The following is a 20572-nucleotide window of genomic DNA, read 5'->3' as shown; positions in this document are numbered from 1 at the left end:
GCTCAGCGGCCATGGCTCACAGGCCCAGCCGCTCCGCGGCACGCGGGATCCTCCCAGACCGGGGCGCGAACCCAGTTCCCCTGCATCGGCAGGCGGACGCGCAACCACTGCGCCACCAGGGAAGCCCCTGCATTGTTTTAAATATGTTTTCTTTCAGTGTAAGCTTAAGACCTTTAAGGAAACGTTTGTGGTATTCCTGGAATACATTAGGGATCTCGAAGAGCCACTACATAAGCCTACAGATTCACATTTTATAGTTTTTTGGTGCCAAAATTACTAAGGTAGTTTTGAAAATTAGCCAAGAAAACGGTGGCTTTTATCACATACTCATAATTGCAGAGGCTTAAAGATTTTCTTGAAACTTGATGACTGTTTAGAAAATGGGTAAAAATTTCAGTGGTAAAACAAGTTTGGTTATTTCCTAGGTGAAAACAAAGCCTCTGAAATCAACCCTGCCACAAAGCCATTTTCAGGCAATCAAGATTAAAACCACTACTGGTTTGGTTGTGTCTTCTACTGGTGAAGATGACTGGCAGAGCTTGGTAACAAATCAAATAAATGAAATTGAAAAGTTTCTAAGCTCCGAAAATGACAACCAACCTAAAAAAAGAAAAACAGAAGACATGGTAGGAAAAACTGATTAAAATGTTGATAAATGCTTTCAGTGGTGAACTGACTTAATTGAAATATTGATGTGGTTTAGACTAGAACACGACTGTTACATCTAAAACTTTATAGCTGTAGTCAGTTTTCCAACTTTTTCTGTGATGAAATTGTGTTACTATTAATGTTTTCTCTCAGTAAATGCTTCATTTAAGATAGCAAGGTTTGATGTTAGCATTCAGTTTCCCTTAATTAAATTTCTTTCCTCCATATAGTCTTTCATCAAAGCTCTTGCTGCACACTCCAAAACCCTTCCTTACAGAATACAACTTATGTGTTATTCAAAACAGACATAGTGACCCTTTGTAATTTATTACTTTGTATGCTCTGAAGATTGTGATTTCTTTTAAATTTGAGACAATAACTATCCAGACTGTAGTCAGACTTCAGGCTATAATGTTTTACTATGATTTAGATTTTCCAAAAAGAACAAAATTATATAGCATAAAAATTCAGGTATCTGAAAGACTCAAAAGGCTGTTTTTCACTTTGTTCAAGTTTTGTTTCCAGGCATTAAGTGTGTCATAGAGTTGTTGCCATTGTTGTTTTCCAAATGTCCGATGTGTGCTATGACTGGAAAAATTAAAAACAAAGTTATTACTTCACCTTTTATCTGGTATTTTGTTTTTTACAATATTACACACTTGTATCTAGTTAAAAGCAAGGTTAAATATACATAGAAGACATAATGTAGAGTTGTAAGAATGATAAGAAGATTATTTTTTAAAAAACCTTTATTTGCCATACTGATCCTAAACCATCTATTTTCCTGAACTACATAAACCAGACACGGAAGTCATTAATATTCTAGCCAGTACTGAGCCATTAAATGAAATGTGCTGGAAAATAGGACTCTTTCATTAAATAAGCTAATCACATTCAGTCTGAACTTTAATAAAATTATGATAAATAGCAACTATTTAATAACTACAGTCAACTGCTAACACCACCTTGGTTCTCTAAACATTTAAGTGAAACAGAATAAATTGTTCTACAAAATGCTGCTGCAAAGTATTAAGTGTCTTACCTGACAACTACTTTTCTCTGGGTTTGATCAATTTTGCAGTAGACCATTTTAGTTCTTACTGCTGGAAAAAAGATGTTTTACATGACATGTTATATGGAATATTCCCAAGGAAAACAGCCTAAGGTATGAAACTGTGACCAAGTAAGCCATAATAAAACTTTACAGTTTTCCAACATTATTTTACAAACTGGCTCTTTGAATTTAACAAGCCCAGCAATGTGATGCAACCAAAAGGAAGGCCATGAATTTGTCCTCTGGTTGCTGTGCCTATCTATATTAAATATCACATACGGTTTTCATTAAGAATTCTGCTGGGGCTTCCCTGGTGGCGCAGTGGTTGGGAGTCCGCCTGCCGATGTGGGGGACACGGGTTCGTGCCCCGGTCCGGGAGGATCCCGCGTGCCGAGGAGCGGCTGGGCCAGTGAGCCATGGCCGCTGGGCCTGTGCGTCCGGAGCCTGTGCTCCGCGATGGGAGGGGCCACAACGGTGAGAAGCCCGCGTACCGCAAAAAAAAAAAAAAAGAATTCTGCTGTTCTCTGAAATCACATGGGGGTGGGGGACGACGGGGCTAGTTTCTTAAGATATTATAATACATGTTATTAACCTTAAAAATCCTAATTAACAGTTAAACCACTTTATAATGTAATTATTGAGGAAGAAGGTGCTATTTCTAGGCCAATCATAAAAAATTGGTAATGGTTAATATTTGCAGATCATTTACTATGTGCCAGGCACTGAGCTGAGTGCTTTACACCTGCATTAATTCATTTAACCCTCACAACCACAAATTAATTCCTACTTTTCTGTTTCACAGAGGACGACCTAGTCTCAAACACAGGTCTAATACTAAAATCTAGGTTCTTAACCACTATGATATACTGCCTGAAGGCCTTTGTTCTACATGACTTCAAGGAATAGACACACACCAAAAACCACATAGCAATTTTATATTTCACTCTGCTACAGATAATAATCTGCTAATCTACTAAACTCAGTTTCAAGATTAAAAATCTTATGTTTCATGGGGTAGGAAGAGAAATTCTAGGAAAAAATGAAAATGTTCCAATTGCTTTACCATCAATAACAAACGCTTCAACATCATCAGCTCCAATCTGAAGTTCTTGTTGCATTGTGTCAAAAGAAATCTCTTTATTTTCCACTGCCATTCCCATAAAAGTAAGTAGTCTCATTTTTGCCATATTCTGTTCATGTAGTAGGCCTGAGTAACACAGTAGTGACGCCAGATGAGTATCCATACTAATTACAGTCCTGCATGATTACAACTCTTATGTAAAATCATGGAAGTCACTGTGTTTGGGTACTTACACAGAGTAATTTTCACAAAGCTTCTTATATTTACAAACCATAAACTAACCCCATAATTAAATTATGAAGCATTTAAAATTATTTTTCTATAACTACATTTATTGCTTCAGTGAGTGCCACAGGTGATAGATTCAAAGAATAAGCTATAAAATGGTATTTTTAGGCCCTAAGTTTTATACATTTTAAATTTTAAATATTTATGTATTTTAGGAGATAAAGTATACAAAGTACATTTCGTAAGAACATTCTTATTTAATTAAATTAAACTTACTTTTACTAATAGCTCTCCATTTAAACACAAGATTCCTTATCTACTTACTGTTTGTTCTGTGTCCGTGTTACTGGCAAACATGGAGTTTTAAAATATTTTAATATACATTCAGTTATGAAAATATTCCATTTCCCTCTAGGCCACTTTGGACTTAATACTTAAAAATCAAAACTGCAAAAGTGTATTTAACATTTATAGGTTTAAAATGATTAGTACTAAATAAAATTAACAGTGATACCTGTTCTTTTTAAGGCAAAAGTAGAAAAACTGTACAAATAATCAAATTTTGCCTTCTAATTTCTAATAAAACATTCTGCTACAATTATTCCGATCACAAACAATTGTTAAACCTTAAAGGAACAATGAATTACCTAGTCCCGATCCATTCACTTTAAAAAAACAATAAAACTGAGGAGTAAAGAGATTAAGTGATTTACTTATTAGTAACAAGGTGGCTGTACTAGGCCTAGAAAATAAGTTCATTTATAAAATAAATAACTAGAAATACAAATACCTACAAATCCTGAATATCCAAATTACCTATTCCTAAATAGAAGCTGAATTATAACACACAAACATACTTGATTTGATGCTATTTCTTAATTATAAAAACAAGTTTCTAAAGTTAATTTAGAAATACTTAACATGTTCCTTTTCTCTAAACTTTCAACTTCTGTAAACTCAGCAAATGACCAATCACGTACCCTCTAGTAATTAAGAGCCTCAAGTTTGTACTGTTAAAAAAAGTTCTAAGCACTCCATAAATAAATTTGAAATTTATAACATTCAGAATATTAGCAGAAGACTAGGGAAGCCCGTTAATATAGGACATAATTGTCTGTTAATTAGCTGTAATTATGATGCAGGCTTTCTGTTTGGCACGGATTCAACAAAAACATGATCACCATAACTCAAATGAATGAGGTACCCAAGTAAGTATTGCTAACCAGGTTTAATGGAAATCTACAAGCATCAAAAAATCAATTAGTGCACATTAACCCTAATTAACAAATGCAAATTAGATGCTGATTAACTTTCCGAAGCAAGAAGGTAGCAACTGGATAACACCAGATTACATGTGGACATGTTAGGGCAATTCAGTTGACACAAGATAGTGCTACTGTTGGCCCAAGTTGTCAGTGTTAATAAAGTGTTCTGAGATAAACTGATGCCACCTGTGGAACCTAGACATTTGTAACCAGACTTTCAGCTGTAATAAATGTTTAAAACATCTAAAAACCAAAAATAAACATTTAGTAAGATGTTGTCCCGGAAACATCTTTCACGAACAAATTTCCAATAAATGGTTGCTAATTTGCACAGACTGCGAGAAACAAAAGGCAAAATAGGGAATCTGATTTCTGGTTTGCACAGAAATTCTATTATGTTTTTTCTATCACAGAGAATACTAAAGATTTTTCTCAATATTTGGCAATATAAGAAAATTCCTTAACATTACCAGTTCAATGGACATATTTAGTCCTCTTTTAATATGATAAAATGATAGAAACTCCTAAAATTTTTAATATATAATTTAAAATACTCTTGAAATTAGATTTGTTTTATTGCTAAGCCCTGTGCAGTGACAAGCTTACCATAAATCAAAAAACTTAGAGGAATGAAGATTGTTTCTAGAATGAATTATGTAAAACCATGATCTAACACATAGAAACCTGCATTTAAAAACATTTCAAACTGTTGTTTAAAGTAAGACAAAGAACCAAACTTAAAGCCTTTAGGACTCTTGTTCTCAAAATCAAACTATTAAGCTAGTGAAGTCTGAGTTTAGACTTGTAGGAAGCTGTGCTTTGTTTCATGAAAGTAGAATATTACCTTCAAAGAGGAAGTCACAGTGTTCTGTGTCATATTTCAATTTTAAAGTTATAAAAAAATCTAATTTTATGGAAACATTTATTCATTACTAATATGTCAAAACCTTAATGCAGTAATAAAAAAAATGTGCATCACTGAGCAATTTCTGCATTGTCACTGACCCCTGTCTTAAAATGCTGGAATATAGAAAACGTAATTTTAATGCATGCAATAGCTTATGAACCAGTGCTCCTTTGAAACAGTCAATTACACATCAATGGGGGAGTGTCAAAGTGTTAATTACTACTCCTTTTTCTTTGGTGCGTAAATAAAGAGGTTGCTGACATTAACATTCCATCACATAGCTTCATGCCACGAAACAAATTAACTGGGACAGAATGTGGTTTTCTGGGTCTAGTGCACCTGGCAAAGCATTCAACACAAACACACTTGCATCTATTTATCTTGGTGTATTTCAAACGCCTTATTATGTTCAGAATAATTCAATCTTCCCAATTCCAATGGCTGCACAAAATTTACAGGTGACAGGGATTAATGATTACCAAATTGAGGACTAATAGTATAATCAAAGTAGATTATAAATGTATTCTTTATCTACACTTCAGCCAACCAGGAAAACTAAATTCAATTTTAATATAGAAAATATAACTAGCCTCTAATGTGTTCTGATTATTGCCCAGTAGAAAAACAAAGCACCTTAGCTTCAGTTGACTTCACTCTCAAAAAATGGGTAGTTTTAGAACAATTTAAACCTGTTCAACTACAGATTTTCTAAGTTTTCCCTTTTTAATTTTAGCATGATAAAAACATGCTCCAGAAGGAAAATACTGAATATATACTATGCGGTTTGCTCAATGAGGATAAGATTCAATTCGGCAACATTTACTGAACTCTGTTGGTCTAAAAAGAAAACTCCAAGATAAAAATCATAAACCTTAAACTTACTATGCTGTCTTCAACAAATTGTAGTTAGGAAAATTTCTCCTATCACACAAAATCACAACTCCATTTCTAACTCCATCTTTAGCTTCACGTAGATGAGCTTGCAACACAGTATATATATACACTTCTATAATTTGTTAATGGGGGGAGGGGGAGAACCAAGTATAAAAGACTATATTAGAAGGAAAAAAGCTATTTGCTACAAATGTGACTGTGGCTTTTTAAAAGAAGTACCAAAAATGTAAATCACCGAGCATCTAAGGAATAAGATCTTTTACACCACTGGTTAGGGTAACCTACACATAAGGCCATGATCATATTTGCTGGATCTTTCATTTCTATCTCTCTCTCTCTACCCCTCCAAAGAAAAATCCCCACAACTTACCAAGTGAATCAATGAAGTCTTTATTATTCTGATAAAACTTGACATATGATGCCAATTTAGCACTCACAAAAATGGTTAAAAGCTATACAGATAAACACAAAAAGACAGAGATACAATATTCAATATAGAATTAAGATTTATACTCAAGATACTTCTAAGACATTGACTCCCAGCAACAAGACTCCACATTTCCTTCAAGCAGAAATTTCAATCTGTTTGATCAAATTACCATCTAAATTTGCTTTCATTAAAACTCACTTAGATGAAAGAATCAGTAAATACAGTGTCCTCGAAACGATCTACCCCAAAAGATGGTGGAAATGACACAGTACAAACAGAAATAATCCAAAATGTATTTATAATTGCACTTGAAAAGTACATTCATCTGTTTTTTAAATATCAGATTTATCTTTCTAATTGGGGATAGCTGACACTATATACTAAGAAGAAATTGGTATTCTCTAAGTTCATAATGGCCAGGCAAGTGAGATGAAGGAAAGGGAGGAAGAACAGGAGGCATGTGTTTGGTGGCTGGAGAAAAGCTAAATTCTAGTCCTAAATTTCAGTCTGTTCCTGATACAAAAATGAATATAGTTCTTCTCTTTCTAGATTTCTCTAAGAGTCATGTTCATTAATACAAAGAAGTACAGTTACGGTTCAGTATGTTAGATTTAGGAGAAAATATTTTTAACATTAAGGATAAACTACTTACATCATGAATAAGCTCGCCTTCCAAAAACTTGACTGGTTTTAAAGTAAGAAGATGGTCAAAAAGAAATGCATTTGGGTCTTTCAATGCTCGCACAATACACCTTAAAGAGAAAACAAAAACCCAAGCTCAGAGTCTTGAAATTCAGGTACTTTTCACTGCCTTTGCAGACTGCAAAATATATTCAATTAAGTAAAATATCTATGAGTTCAATATACACTGCATTAAAAAAGCTACAAAACTGGGCTTAAAATAGGCCAATAAATCTATCAGTGATGTCCATTTTAATAAAATTACTCGTAGAGGGACTTCCCTTGGTGGTCCAGTGGTTAAGAATCCAACCTCCAATGCAGGGGCTGTGGGTTTGATCCCTGGTTGGGGAACTAAGATCCCACATGCTATGGGGCAACTAAGCCTGTGCCCTCAACTAGAGAGCCCGTGTGCCGCAAACTACAGAGCCCACACGCCACAACTAGAGAGAAGCCCATGTGTCACAACGAAAGATCCCACATGCGGCAACAAAGATCCCACGTGCCACAAATAAGACCCGACGTGGCCAAAAATAAAATTAAATAAATAAAATTTTAAAAAGTTACTCGTAGACAAAAACACAGCTGGAGAGAAAGCACCACCAAAGTAATCAAAGAATAAAACAGCAGCAGTAGGGCTTCCTTGGTGGCGCAGTGGTTGGGAGTCTGCCTGCCAATGCGGGGGACGCGGGTTCGCGCCCCGGTCTGGGAAGATCCCACATGCCGCGGAGCGGCTGGGCCCGTGAGCCATGGCCGCTGGGCCTGTGCGTCCGGAGCCTGTGCTCCGCAACGGGAGAGGCCACAGCAGTGAGGCCTGCGTACCGCAAAACAAAACAAAACAAAACAAAAAAAACAGCAGCAGTATTTTACTATTTATGCCAGACACTAAGGTAAGTGCTTTAACATGTATTGCTTCATTTCATCCTCACAGCACCCTGAGAGACATATAGTATTATCATGCCCATTTTATCAACGATGGAATAACCCTATAAAGAAGTTATCATAATTTCCATTTCATAGATTTAAAAAACTGACTCTATTCTTATTGCTACTAAATAGATCTAGGACTGTTTGAAGCAGTTATTCCCATTAGCAATGGGCTAATTTTTACAGAAAGCCACCAGCCTTTCCCCATCTACGTACCTTAACATTAAGGTAAAAATCAACCCAAGATTAGGTTCTACTACTCAGGTTGGAACCCCCACTGCAGCAATACCTCAAACAGCAAACACCGTGTGGCTATTTCACATGCATTCTTTGGTTTCTTTCAATACCAAAACTTGAATTTTGATATCTACATTAGAATCCTCATGGCGCACATGGTATCAAATGGCTTTGGGTCACTGGTAGATGCAACCATGACTTCAGCTATATGACTGAACGGTGTAGCTCACCTCTACCCTGCTGACAGTCATCACTGGAACACTGTGTTTAACGTTACCTGTGGGCATCAACTCGAGCCTGGGAAGCATTGTCCTCCGTGTAACTTCCTAGCAATTCCACCATGACTTTTGATGCAGCATCACTAAAAAGAAATACAGCTTTAGGAATTTCACAGTATCATTACCGCTATCCATTCATTCAAAAATATTTACTAAGTGCCAGGTACTGTGTTGATGATACATACAATGGTGACCCAGAGACACAGTTCTCCACTATGGAAAAAGTCATGGAACTTTCCTTCTAGGAGGAAAGAGAGACAACTAGGGAAAAATAACAACTAACAAGTAAGTGCCATAAAGGAAATAAATGCTGATGTAACAGAGTAACAAGAGCAGAGACAGGAAAGAAGAGGCTACTTCATATAGAATGAGCAAGGAAAGTCTGAGGAAATGACATGTAAGCTGAGATCTAAAGGATGTAAAATAATTGGCCATGAAACGTACTAGAGATAGAAGGTGGGGGCTGGATGAGTTTCCAGGCAGAGAGAAGACCAGGTATAAAAGCCCTAGGTGAGGGACTTCCCTGGTGGTACAGTGGTTAAGAATCTGCCTGCCAATGCAGGGGACACGGGTTCGAGCCCTGGTCCGGGAAGATCCCACATGCCACGGAGCAACTAAGCCCGTGTGCCACAACTACTGAGCCCATGAGCCACAACTACTGAACCTGCGAGCCACAACTACTGAGCCAGCGTGCCACAACTACTGAAGCCTGCGCACGTAGAGCCTGTGCTCTGCAATGAGAAGCCACTGCAACGAGAAGTCTGCGCACCACAACGAAGAGGAGCCCCCGTTCACCACAACTAGAGAAAGTCCGCGTGCAGCAACGAAGACCCAACGCAGCGAAAAATAAATAAATAAATTAACTTATTTTTTTTTAAAAAGCCCTAGGTGATAAAAAGGTTTTGTGCCCGAGAAACTGTTAGAATAGTACAGCTGAAGTTGAGCCAACACCAGATATTTAAGTAACTCCCCTAATGATATCCTTCCAACTGAATCATCCTTAGAATTATGTAATGATCAATTTTAACTGCAGTGAAAAGTACAAAATAATTAAATGCATTCTTTCAATCTGAACTCTTTGTAAATGTTTATCTTCACCCTTTATTTCTTCCTTTAAACTGATGAATCTTCAGCCAGTTACAGAAAGCTTAAGTTTGCTAAATAGGAGAAACAGTTCCCCACCCCCTTTTTTCATTTTCTAAAAGCCCTTCTTTCCCCCCCACATCTGGATTCAACCTGGGTAAAATCAGTAAGAGCTATACCATTTATTTTAAAAACTTAAATGATATTCTAAAACTTCCCCACAAAGCCAGGATTCAATTAAATTATTATCTTGTGCCACACTGCAAGCACAGGCACACTTTCCAGTTTTAGCAACCATAGTATACTTCAGTCTAATACATCTTATCAGTTAAAGAAACCTGAATTCACAAAGGTCAGATAAAATGGTCCATTTAAAGTGCACAATATCTGACATATAATGAGGACTCAGAAGATACTACACAATTTGCACTCATCAACCACCAATATAAACAAAATCATGAAGGGGGCACCCATAAATGTAAGCATTCTTACTAAGAGGGCAAGGCAACTCTCAGAATTCTATTTAGAAGCAGAAACAAACAAACCAACGAAAAACCAAACAACAACAAAAAACGACCATTTTCTGTGTACTAGACAAAAACCAAATCTTAAAATTTAAATCAGCAGCATGACAGAAATTTGAATAACCATCCTTCCCTAGTTCCTTAAGTGTAGGTAGCATTCATCGACTCAGGACCCATCACTACCAACAGGTTGGGAATACAATGGTTGACAGACAAGGTTCCTAGCCTTCACTGAGCCTAAAACCTCATAAACCTTTTAACCAAGCGTGTGAAGTATGATAAAAGTAGAGGGTGCTGTAAATATGGGAGGAGCATTTCAGGCAGAGAAAAGGAGTTGAGTGTAGTTCTAGACCAAGCATAGGCAAACTTTCCATGAAGCAGCAGGCAATAATTATTTTAGGCTTTGCAGGCCACCTGGTTTCTGCTGCAACTACTCAAATCTAGGCAAAAGCAGCCATAGATGATAAATGATAAGTATGGGTGCATTCCAATAAAATTTTATGGACACTGAAATTTGCATTTCATATAATGGTCACAATTCAAGAAATATCTTCCTTCTTTTGATTTTTTTTGTCAACCACTTAAAAATGTAAATACCATTCTTAGCTTGTAGGCCATATAAAAACAGGTACCAGCCTCCGGTCCAGACTGGGAAAGAGCACGGTGCTTTTGCAGCTGATACAGGTTCACTACGTCTAGGGTATGATATACCAAGAGGAAGGGTATAGGGTTGTGTGTATGTGAGAAAGAGGGAGAGAGGGGGAGAGGAATGGAAGGAGGGAATATCCATATAAAGAAAACAAAGTTTTTGTGGTTTGTCACTGCACCATACAAAAATGGCCAAGAGGATTATTACTACATTCACCAAGCCCATGCTACTGCAATAAACAGGAGCCCATGTCAGAAAGGACTTATATGCCAAACTAAGAATTCTGTACTGTATGCTAAAGAAAATGTAAACCTAAAGAATGACAGGCTGAAATTTGTTTCACAAAACCATTGTAGAGAGAATAAACAGAAAACCACTTCAACATGTCTTGCTTAGGAAAACAAACTAATTTAGAGGGAGAAAATGATAAATCATTTTGGTCACACTGAGTTTGAAACAACTAAGGGCCACATCTAAGTAGAACCAGGTAGAAAGCAGTTGGACATAAGGGTCTGAAGCTCAGAAGAGAAGCCTGGGTTGAATGCCTCTGGGAAGGGCATACACTCTAGTTCCATAAACCACCACTTCATACTGCCTTAAGTCACTGCTTCTTACATCCACTGCTTTTGCAACATGTTCATTTTTCAGAAATATTCATTTAGCACTTACATACTAAGTACCTACTCGTGTCAGACACTGTTCTAGTAATGAACAAAAAGTTCCTGCCCTTGAGAAACTTACATTCTAGAGGGGACTGACAGATAATGAACATGAAAATATAGTATGTCAGTTAGTAATAAGTGTAGTGGGGCCGATAATAAAATAGGGATAAGGGGAAAAGAGCAATGCGAGGGTAGGGGAATACTGTTATTTTTTACAGATAGCCAGAGAAGGCCTTTCTGATGAGGTAAAAATTGAGCAGATTCGAAGAAGGGAGGGAGCCACAAATGAGGTGTGAATGAAACAAAGAATCTAGACAGGTGCCCCAAAAGCCAACTGAAGGAAGTGTTTCAAGAAGGAAAGGGTGATCACCTGTGACAAATGCTGCAGATATTTCCTAATATGTTAACATTAGGGTATGTCTAGGAGAGCACAAGATGGGTAATGATGTCTTATCTCAATTTCTCTGAGAATTAGCTTCCTAATTCTTTAGACCATTACCTTAGTTATTTCCTTTTTACACAGAAAAGACTGAGGATCTACTAAACAGCAATTAGAGAAATCATCCAATGAGTAGTCATCATCTCTGATAAGCACTAGACATTCAAAGGGAAACAGTAACACTCATCATTTTAAATTACTGTACCAGAAAAAAGACTAACTTTTTAAAGATGAGCTTGAAAAAATGAAAAGGATAATGATAAGAACAAAATATCCAATATTTACTGAGTGCTTTCTCAATAATGAAACCACTATTTTAAGAACTTCATGTGTACATTAGCTTATTTAATCTTTTCAACAACCATATGAGGTAAGTACTACTATTATTTCCACTCTGAAGTTGGAAACTGAGGGATTTATTTAGGGTCATATACAAGTAGGAGAGCCAAGGTTTGAAATCCCAGTAGTTTTATTCCATAGCCTGCACATTTATAGCATACATTAAAATATGGATTCTTTCTAAAATATGCCCTCCCCATTTGAGACTATCCAATATAAAACTACCTACTCTTAACAGTTACTGACAACTGGCTAGAATGCTGCCACAAGTGTGCTAGCATGTAACAGACAGTAGCCACTGATACAAAATGAAACAGGCTATTAATGCAAGATTCCCTGCTTAACTTCTTTTATAATAAAACGCTGCAATTTTCACAACAAAAATATAATTTCCTCTTGTATTGTTAAATGTAAATGATCTGCAAAAACTTTACATTACTTTAACATGACAGAAACATTAATCTTATTGATCATCTCTAATATATTAAAAACCCTAGACTGAAAGCAATTATAAAAATTGTGCAGTAAAACTAAACTGAAGACTGATTACTTTTCCTAAAAGTTTTTAACCACTATGTGAAAAGAGAAATTGAAAAGCCAGGTCAAAATGGTAGGATTATCCTTCAACCCTAATTCTAAAAACTGGGCCAAATATATCATTTGGTAGCATCCATAAACTGGATGAAGAATAAATATTTTGGGCATGAAGTTTGCTGAGCTGAATACAAGCCTTAGAAACTCAAGACCTTGCAAAAGCACAATTAAGTACCATTTAGTACAGTCTATTGCAAAGTTTCATCTCAGGGGCACTGTTTATATTAAGAGACTTTGACTATGGGACACTCTGACTGATAGACCCTCACCACCATTAAACAAAAGTGATAGCACTACCCTGTACTAAGACATCAAAGCACCATTAAATAACTTAGTCTAATGTTACACACAGCTTTGGGATTAACAGTTGTACCATTTAGAACAAAAGCAAGTTTTGCTTTTTAAAAAGTTTAAAGATGGGAAAGACTATTTTAAACTTTGCAGTTATCTTTAATTTAGTAGGTGAAATTTACAGAAGGAGATTTATAGCAACTCCTTAGAGAACAAAGTAGAGCAAAATCACTTATCCTACCTGTCCTTAAGAAAGTCTCAACTACTTATATTGCCATTATGTTTTAAGTCAGTACATTAATTCTGAATACCTTTTCTTACAATCCACAAGTGCCTCATAAAGTAGCCTTAAAAGGGTGTGTTTTTTCTCAGTGGTGAGGTTCCAGTCAGAAATCCATTTTCTAACCTACGAGATTGACAAAAAGGAGAAAATTTAGTGACAGTGAACGTATTTTCACAATTTAAAAGATAACATTTAGAAGACATATTTGCTTCTTATTTGAGCTATAAAACTACTTCTTATAAGCAGAACACGTATTTCACATGGTAACTCACTTGATCCAGCTCAGTTGGAATATACTGGATGGCCCCACAAGATGCTGCCACTTTAATGAGGCTGCAATATACTGTATATCTTACAGGAGTATTCTTATCCATCCCATGGAAAAGGTTGCTTAGCCTGGTTAACAAACAAATAATAAAACAATGCTGGAGATCAGTAACTACGGTGACTAAATTGAGGTTATATGCTCTGACAACAAACTTGAAAGGGATACTATTAAGAACGTCACATTACAAGGAGGGAAATGGTGCACAGGAGAGTTAAGTGACTTGTCCAAAGACACACCACCAATAAAAGTCACAGGTGACAGTCAAGTTCTAGAATTCTTGCTTTTAACCATTAAATGACAGTAACATGAAGAGCCCCTTGAAAAACTGAGCCTCTTCCAGTTCTTAACTTACAACTGCAGTCTCAGAGATGGGCGTTCACCTTCCCGAAATTTGACCAGTTTCTCACACAGGCTTTCAATCAGAGCTTCTTGCTTATCTGGTTCCAGGATCAACAGGAGGGATACCACACTGTTCATCACACTTTCAACATCTACATATGTATGGATGACACAACAGTGATACTATAATATTTAATGTATCTGGTTAAACATGTATTTCCAGTGTTTTAATACACCAAAGACCATTAAACATAAAACACTTAAAAGGTACTCTGGCTACTGTAAAGCAGTTCTAAAGAACACTTTTCCTTCAATAGTGTGCATTATACTAAAAAACATAGTACAAATGAATTCAAACTAAACCAGCTCCGTTGTATAGTTATCATTCAAAAAGCAACTCACACATTTTATTGAAGAAGGAGGAAGTTACTACCCAAGATTTGGTTTTCAACCAGTAAAACAGAAGACTGATTTACATGTCTATGTAGTTTACAGTTTCAATTTTTACTAACAAGATACTAATCGTACACCAAGTTTAATCTCAAACCTTACTAACAAGATACTAATCAAACCTTACTAACAAGATACTAATCGTACACCAAGTTTAATCTCAAACCTAAAATCCTAGAGATTTTAGGACTCCCAATTTTCAAAATTTCCCATTTTATCTCAATAAATAGGGAATCAGCCAAATAATTAAATCGGCTTTTAGATTACCTGAAATTGTATTCCATCTTATATTAATTAAACCTTACGAAGAGACTCATTTTTTTCCTTCAGTTCATTCTGAAATTACCAGTATTCACCGTGTGCAATAATTCTCAAAAAACATGTAAAAAAGATGTTTTATCAAAATAGGCTTATTTCATGAGTATAACAGATGAGAATAAACTGAAAGTGTGTGCAAAGATAAGATTAAAAACAACAGTGCTTAAAAGTTCTAAGGTCTAAAACAAAACAAATATAATTCACATGAAAGTTTTAAAAGTAGGTGCTCTATGATTAGTAAATAATACTACAAAAAATTAAAGACAAACCTTTATCATCTTCCTTCAGACATACATCACAGGCTTCAATAATTTGAGCTAAATCTACATGAAGTCCACCTTCTGAGTTCTCTTCTGATATTTCAGCTCCTTTAGATTTCAAATAAGCTCGAAGCTCAGCAGCCTGTTGAATCAAATAGGGTTGCTATATATCTATAAAACGAACTATGAATCACAAAACACAAGATCTCAAACTATTCTGATGTATTTCTAAAAAAATAAAATGTAAACACAGCACTTAATGATAACTTTAAATTATGTTAAAGTGCCTTTCCCCCAGCTCATCCACCATCACAGCACCACAGGTTTTCCTCAACAAGTGGCTACACAGACCCACTATGACCCACAGTGATCATTGTCAAATTTCTCTCATATCACCTATATATCCTGCTGGACTTCCAGTATACAGCAAAAACCTTTCTACTATAACACAAAGCTTTTTTTTTGGGGGGGGGAGTGGGGGAAGGGAAGAACTGATCTGATTTCTTTTAAAGAAGTTTTATTGCTCTCAGGTCTACATAACACAGTACTTCAAAAAGTTACAGACATTACCCTGGCAAGAGAGTAATCATTTGTTAATTAAATGTTTGCGGACCTATCTAAGATAAGCGCTGTGGGAGACGCAAAGATAAAAAGGTGACACCTTTGAATGTCACCTTGAATAAAATGTTTCTATCAAATTGCATCTACGATGTAATTACTCTTTTAAAATGCATACCTGGATCAGAAAGCACTTTTGGACCTATAAAAACATAACTACAGTACTACATCCAGGTAGTTTTCTACTCTAACGCATATATATTTAACAACGTGTTCTTCTGAGGACTTGGTATTTATGGCAACCACACATGAATGCAAACAGTGTTTAAGATAATAAAATGAAGAACTGAAATGGAGATGTAGGGATACCATTAGTAAATATGTAGGCATCACATTTCTAAACCCACAAATATGTCTGGCCACCTAAGTGTATTAAAGCTGTTGCTCTGATGGTGCTATCCTTTCAAATAACACAGTGACTTCACATGAGTTGGTATCATAAACAAGATTTCATAAAACAAACCTCACCATATCAGAGTGCACAAAAATATCACTGCATATTTCTTTATGAAGGAAACATGGTATGGTATGGTCCCCCCTACCCCCCAAAGGCATCTGTTCAGTTTCTGCTTTGTACCCACAAAGCAAACTATTCAATCAACAGTTTATTGTTTTCATCTGTCATCCTTACTGGCCACAGGTGGTTATGGTTATGGAGTGGTAAAAGCAAAGAAAAGGAAACAAGGACTCTGAACGCCACTTAACTCTAATCAGAGAATATGACCAAAGTTTAACTCCCAAAGCAGTCACCTATTTACCCAAAAGGAATGGTCAGTGTGAAACAAGAACATTAGCATAACCTAACTAGAAATGACACTTTAAAACTAACATAATCAATGACAAGAACTTCCTCCATCTACAAACCCTCTTCTATGTTAGAAAAAAAAAACACTTTTTTTCAGTCACCTAATAGCCAATTGCTGATGTGATTCCATTCCTACTCAGATAGGCTTTTTTTTTCCTTCCACATCTTCTTTCCTAATTATGCTCAACTCGTTCCCTAGCCTTTTGTTCCCCCATTTTTCTTTCCCCTTCTTACTTTGCTCTTCAGGACTGAAGGTCTGCATTTCTACCAAGGGGGAAAAAAAAAATCACATCTGCAATTCTAAAAGTTATCTTACACTAGTATTGATATTTTCTCTTCTATAGAAACCAAAATTTCCACGTTAGTGGAGTAGCAGAAAAATACAAAATGACAACCCTTAACGACTTCACAGAATAGTTTTCAGTTCTGCAAAATTAGAGAAAGTCATTTCAAGTTTAGTTTAACTCCCACCAACTAAAGTTTAACTCTTGTTATGGGGAAAATGAGAAGCAAGAGCCATGCAAACCAAAGAGCAAACCCCAAAACGAAAATTTAAAAATATTAAGATTGTTCACCAAGTGTATGCCTCAAAGTATGAGAGTGGAATTGACGTTATGCGTTTAGGTTACAGAACTCTCACTCTTGCTCAAGTAAGAATATAAAATACGGCCTACGTATAAAATAGGCGTCACCTGTGCCCTTGTGGTCACATAATAATAAAGCCATTTTGATCTTTAGTACCAAATTATTTTTCCCTGAACTGCTTACGCCATCTAAAGATTCGCCACCTCCCACTCCGGATGTGGCTGCATTTGAAGGACGGAAGCAGACACCCTTCGCAATGAGTCAAAAAGTACCGTGTCGACAGACAGCAGTGAGTGACTCCAGGCTGGAAGAGTCCCCACGCCGACCAGGAAGTTGGCCGTCAACCCTCGGGCCCAGCACTGGAAGTGCTGGCCGGCGGGCAACCCCAGGCCTCCAGGAACGCGCGCCCCTGCCTCGCGGCCTCCCCACTCCGGGGTGTGGAGGACTGAACAGCGGCTCTCGGCTCCCGCGCGGGCTACGCGGGGCGGCGTCCCGCTCGCCCGGCCCTGGCTCGGCCCGACTCGGCCCCTCACACTCCTGAGCCTCCCCTACACCCCACCCTGGCGGAATCCGCCGTCCGGGAGCACACCTGATCTTCCTCGCTGATGTCGATGAACGCCGGGACACTCATGGCGAAGGCCGGAGCACTTAGAACACTCGGCTCGCAAACCACGCCAACCGGAAAAAGGAGCTGGGTTGCGCGCCGGCGCCTCACAACCGCTTCCGGGTCAGCCTGCGCGGGTCTTGCGGGGCGGGGTCACCAGGACGGGCGAAGACACGGAGACCAATCGCAGCGCGCGCTCTGGCCGGGGCGGGGCGAAGGCGCGGGGGCGGAGGCGGAGGCGGAGGCGGAGGCGGAGGCGGAGGCGGAGGCGGAGGCGGAGGCGGAGGCGGAACGAGACCAAGGAGCTACCTTCCTGCGTGGTTTCTCGTCTCCTCTAACTCCGGTAGGTGGGGTGTGGTGTGTGTTCCGAATTATCGCCCCGCTTGTGCCTCACGGAGGCTACCTACCCTTTTGAAATTTTGGGGCGATTTTTTTTCGAGTTATAATTTAACGCACATTTTAGCCTTTATTGAGGGACTAGCTAGCAAGCAGGCAGTGCTCTCTACCCTGGGGATAGCAGTAGTTTTCAAAATAAGCTCCCCCACCTGCAGCTTACATTCCATTGGGGGCACACAGAACACAAACAGTACAAAGTAATTAGAAACGCAGCCCTGAATGGCGTAGTGTTTTACAGCACAGACTCCAGAATCGAATTTCTTGGGGTGGAATCCCTGCTGCACCATTTGATGGATGTGTGATTTGGGGCAGTTGCTTAAACGCTGCGTTCCAGCTTCCTCTGGAAAAATTAGATCAAGTACTTAACTCATGGTGTTGTTCTGAGGATTAAGTAAATTAATATAAAAAGCAATTAAAACATGGTGAACTCTGGATGTATTAGCTGTTATTCAATAGTTATGTAACATGTTAATTAGCACCAGTAGAACAACAGAGAAAGGGGTGGTGTGTGTATGAGTGTGGGTGCATGCCATTTTAGATAGAGTGAGCAAAGAAAATGGCTCACATGTCATTGAGAAGTGAAGGAAATGAGGAAAGTACCAATGGAGAAATCTGCAGGAGAGCTTTTCATACAGAAGACAGCAAGGAAAGGACTCGAGGCAGGTGCAAGGAAGCCTGTGGGCTGGATTTGAGGAGGAGAGGAATAGGAGATGAGATAGCCATGGCCAGATCATGGTCTTGTAGGCTATAATAAAAAATTTGGTTTTGACTTTAACAAGCGTCTAACAGGTTTTGAGCAGAGGAGTGAGGAGGTCAAACAACTTTTTTTGTAAAGGATCACTCTGGCAGGTGTGTTGCAAAATGATAGAAGTTGAGCAAGGCCCCAAGTAGGGAAACTGGTTAGAAAGCTATTACAGAGACAGAGCAAGAGAAGATGGTGGAGTGGTGGTGAGAAATTGATTGAATTCTCGATGGTAAAACTGATAAGATTTACTGACAGATCAGGTAAGATGTGTGAGAGAAAGAGGAACTCAAGGGGACTCCAAAGTTTGGCCTGAATTCAAGCCAATGCCTTCTAACATTCTGGGGCAGACTATCTACTTGCAGTAATTGCAAGCTTGCTTCTTATTTGAAAAAGCAAGAAACATGGAGGCCTTTATATGCACCCAAGATGGGTATTGTTTAGGAAATTAGGGAAAATTAAGTTTAAAACAAGATGGGAAACTCAATAGTAAGAAAGAGAACAACCCAGTTTTAATGCAAATCAAAAACATGATAAGATACCACTGCACACTTACCACAAAAGGTAATTAAAAAAACAATACCAAGTCCTAATAAGGATGTGGAGCAACTGGAATTCTGATAAATTGCTGGTAGGAATGCAAAATGGTAATAGTAATCAAGATAGTGTGATATTGACATCAAGGTAGACAATTAGATCAAAGCAAAAGAGAGCTCAGAAATAGACTTCCACGTGGTCAATTGATTTTTGCCTAAGATACAAAGACCATTTAATCTTTTAAACAAATGGTGCTAAAACAATTGTATATTCATATTTGAGAAAAATGAAACTGAATCCATACTTTTACCATATGGAAAAATGAACTTAAAATGAATCTTAGACCTAAATATAAAATCTAAAACTTAATTAAACTTTTAGGACAAAACACGGAAGAAAATTTTTGTGACCTTGGGTTTGTGACCAAAGATTTTTTAGATACATTTCTGAAGGACATGATCCATGAATGAAAAGAAATTGGCAAATTGGACTTCATCAAAATTAAGAACTTCTGCTCTCTGAAAGACACTTAAGAGAATGAAAAAACAAGCCACAGACTACGAGAAAACATTGGCAAATTACACATCTGGTATGGACTTGTATCCAGAATATTTTATAAAGCACTTTCAAAACTCAGTAAGAAGGGAATTCCCTGGTGGCCTAGTGGTTAGGATTCCAGTCTTTCACTACAGTGGCCCTGGGTTCAATCCCTGGTCCCCTGGTCGGGGAACTGAGATCCTGCAAGCTGTGCAGCACAGCCAAAAAAAAAAAACAACCCACAGGTGAATGGATAAACAAATTGTTATATATTCACGTAATGGAATACTGCTGTGCAATAAAAAAAGGATGAACTATCGATACCTGTAACAATATGGATGAATCAAAATAATTTGTTGTGTGAAAGAAGCCAGACATACTGTATGATTCCACTTATAAAAATCTCTAGAAAATACAAACTAATCTTAAGTGGCAACACTATAGATTGTCGTTGCCTGGATGAGGAGGACTAATATTCATTTAAAAATAATATCTCAGGGCTTCCCTGGTGGCGCAGTGGTTGAGAGTCCGCCTGCCAATGCAGGGGACATGGGTTCGTGCC

General features: G+C 37.6%; 2 protein-coding genes and 1 long non-coding RNA gene across 7 annotated transcripts in view; 2 read left to right on the top strand and 1 right to left on the bottom strand.

Moving 5' to 3' along the window:
- The window catches only part of CCDC73 (coiled-coil domain containing 73), a 100416-nt gene extending 99495 nt beyond the window's left edge, over positions 1–921 (top strand). Inside the window, exon 17 of the mRNA XM_007111128.4 lies at positions 426–921. Within this exon, the coding sequence (XP_007111190.1) occupies positions 426–644 (219 nt within the window). The 3' untranslated portion in view covers positions 645–921. The remainder of the gene's footprint in view (positions 1–425) is intronic.
- Positions 1–17926, bottom strand: part of EIF3M (eukaryotic translation initiation factor 3 subunit M) — an 87406-nt gene extending 69480 nt beyond the window's left edge. The window contains exons 1-11 of one of the 5 annotated variants that reach the window (XM_007111129.4): positions 17784–17926; positions 15196–15328; positions 14172–14310; positions 13764–13887; positions 13520–13614; positions 8627–8710; positions 7160–7259; positions 6448–6529; positions 2766–2909; positions 1691–1751; positions 1043–1236 (exon numbers count right to left, since the gene is read on the bottom strand). In XM_007111129.4, coding sequence (XP_007111191.1) covers positions 1116–1236; positions 1691–1751; positions 2766–2909; positions 6448–6529; positions 7160–7259; positions 8627–8710; positions 13520–13614; positions 13764–13887; positions 14172–14310; positions 15196–15328; positions 17784–17825 — 1125 coding nt within the window. In that variant the 5' untranslated portion in view covers positions 17826–17926 and the 3' untranslated portion in view covers positions 1043–1115. Of the gene's footprint in view, positions 1–1042; positions 1237–1690; positions 1752–2765; positions 2910–6447; positions 6530–7159; positions 7260–8626; positions 8711–13519; positions 13615–13763; positions 13888–14171; positions 14311–15195; positions 15329–17783 lie in introns of those variants that run through there. The other 4 variants (XM_024118528.3, XM_007111130.4, XM_028501676.2 and 1 more) reach the window with 4 other exon arrangements.
- Positions 17927–18007: 81 nt separating this feature from the next.
- LOC129391374 (uncharacterized) overlaps positions 18008–20572 on the top strand; it is a 40555-nt gene continuing 37990 nt past the window's right edge. Inside the window, exon 1 of the long non-coding RNA XR_008615368.1 lies at positions 18008–18141. This is a non-coding gene — a long non-coding RNA (uncharacterized lncRNA). The remainder of the gene's footprint in view (positions 18142–20572) is intronic.

The sequence above is a fragment of the Physeter macrocephalus genome, chromosome 16 (assembly GCF_002837175.3).
Source record: "Physeter macrocephalus isolate SW-GA chromosome 16, ASM283717v5, whole genome shotgun sequence".
Classification (NCBI taxonomy): domain Eukaryota; kingdom Metazoa; phylum Chordata; class Mammalia; order Artiodactyla; family Physeteridae; genus Physeter; species Physeter macrocephalus.
The sequence above is the reverse complement of the archived record's forward strand: the minus strand, read 5'-3'. Positions and strand labels throughout refer to the sequence as shown.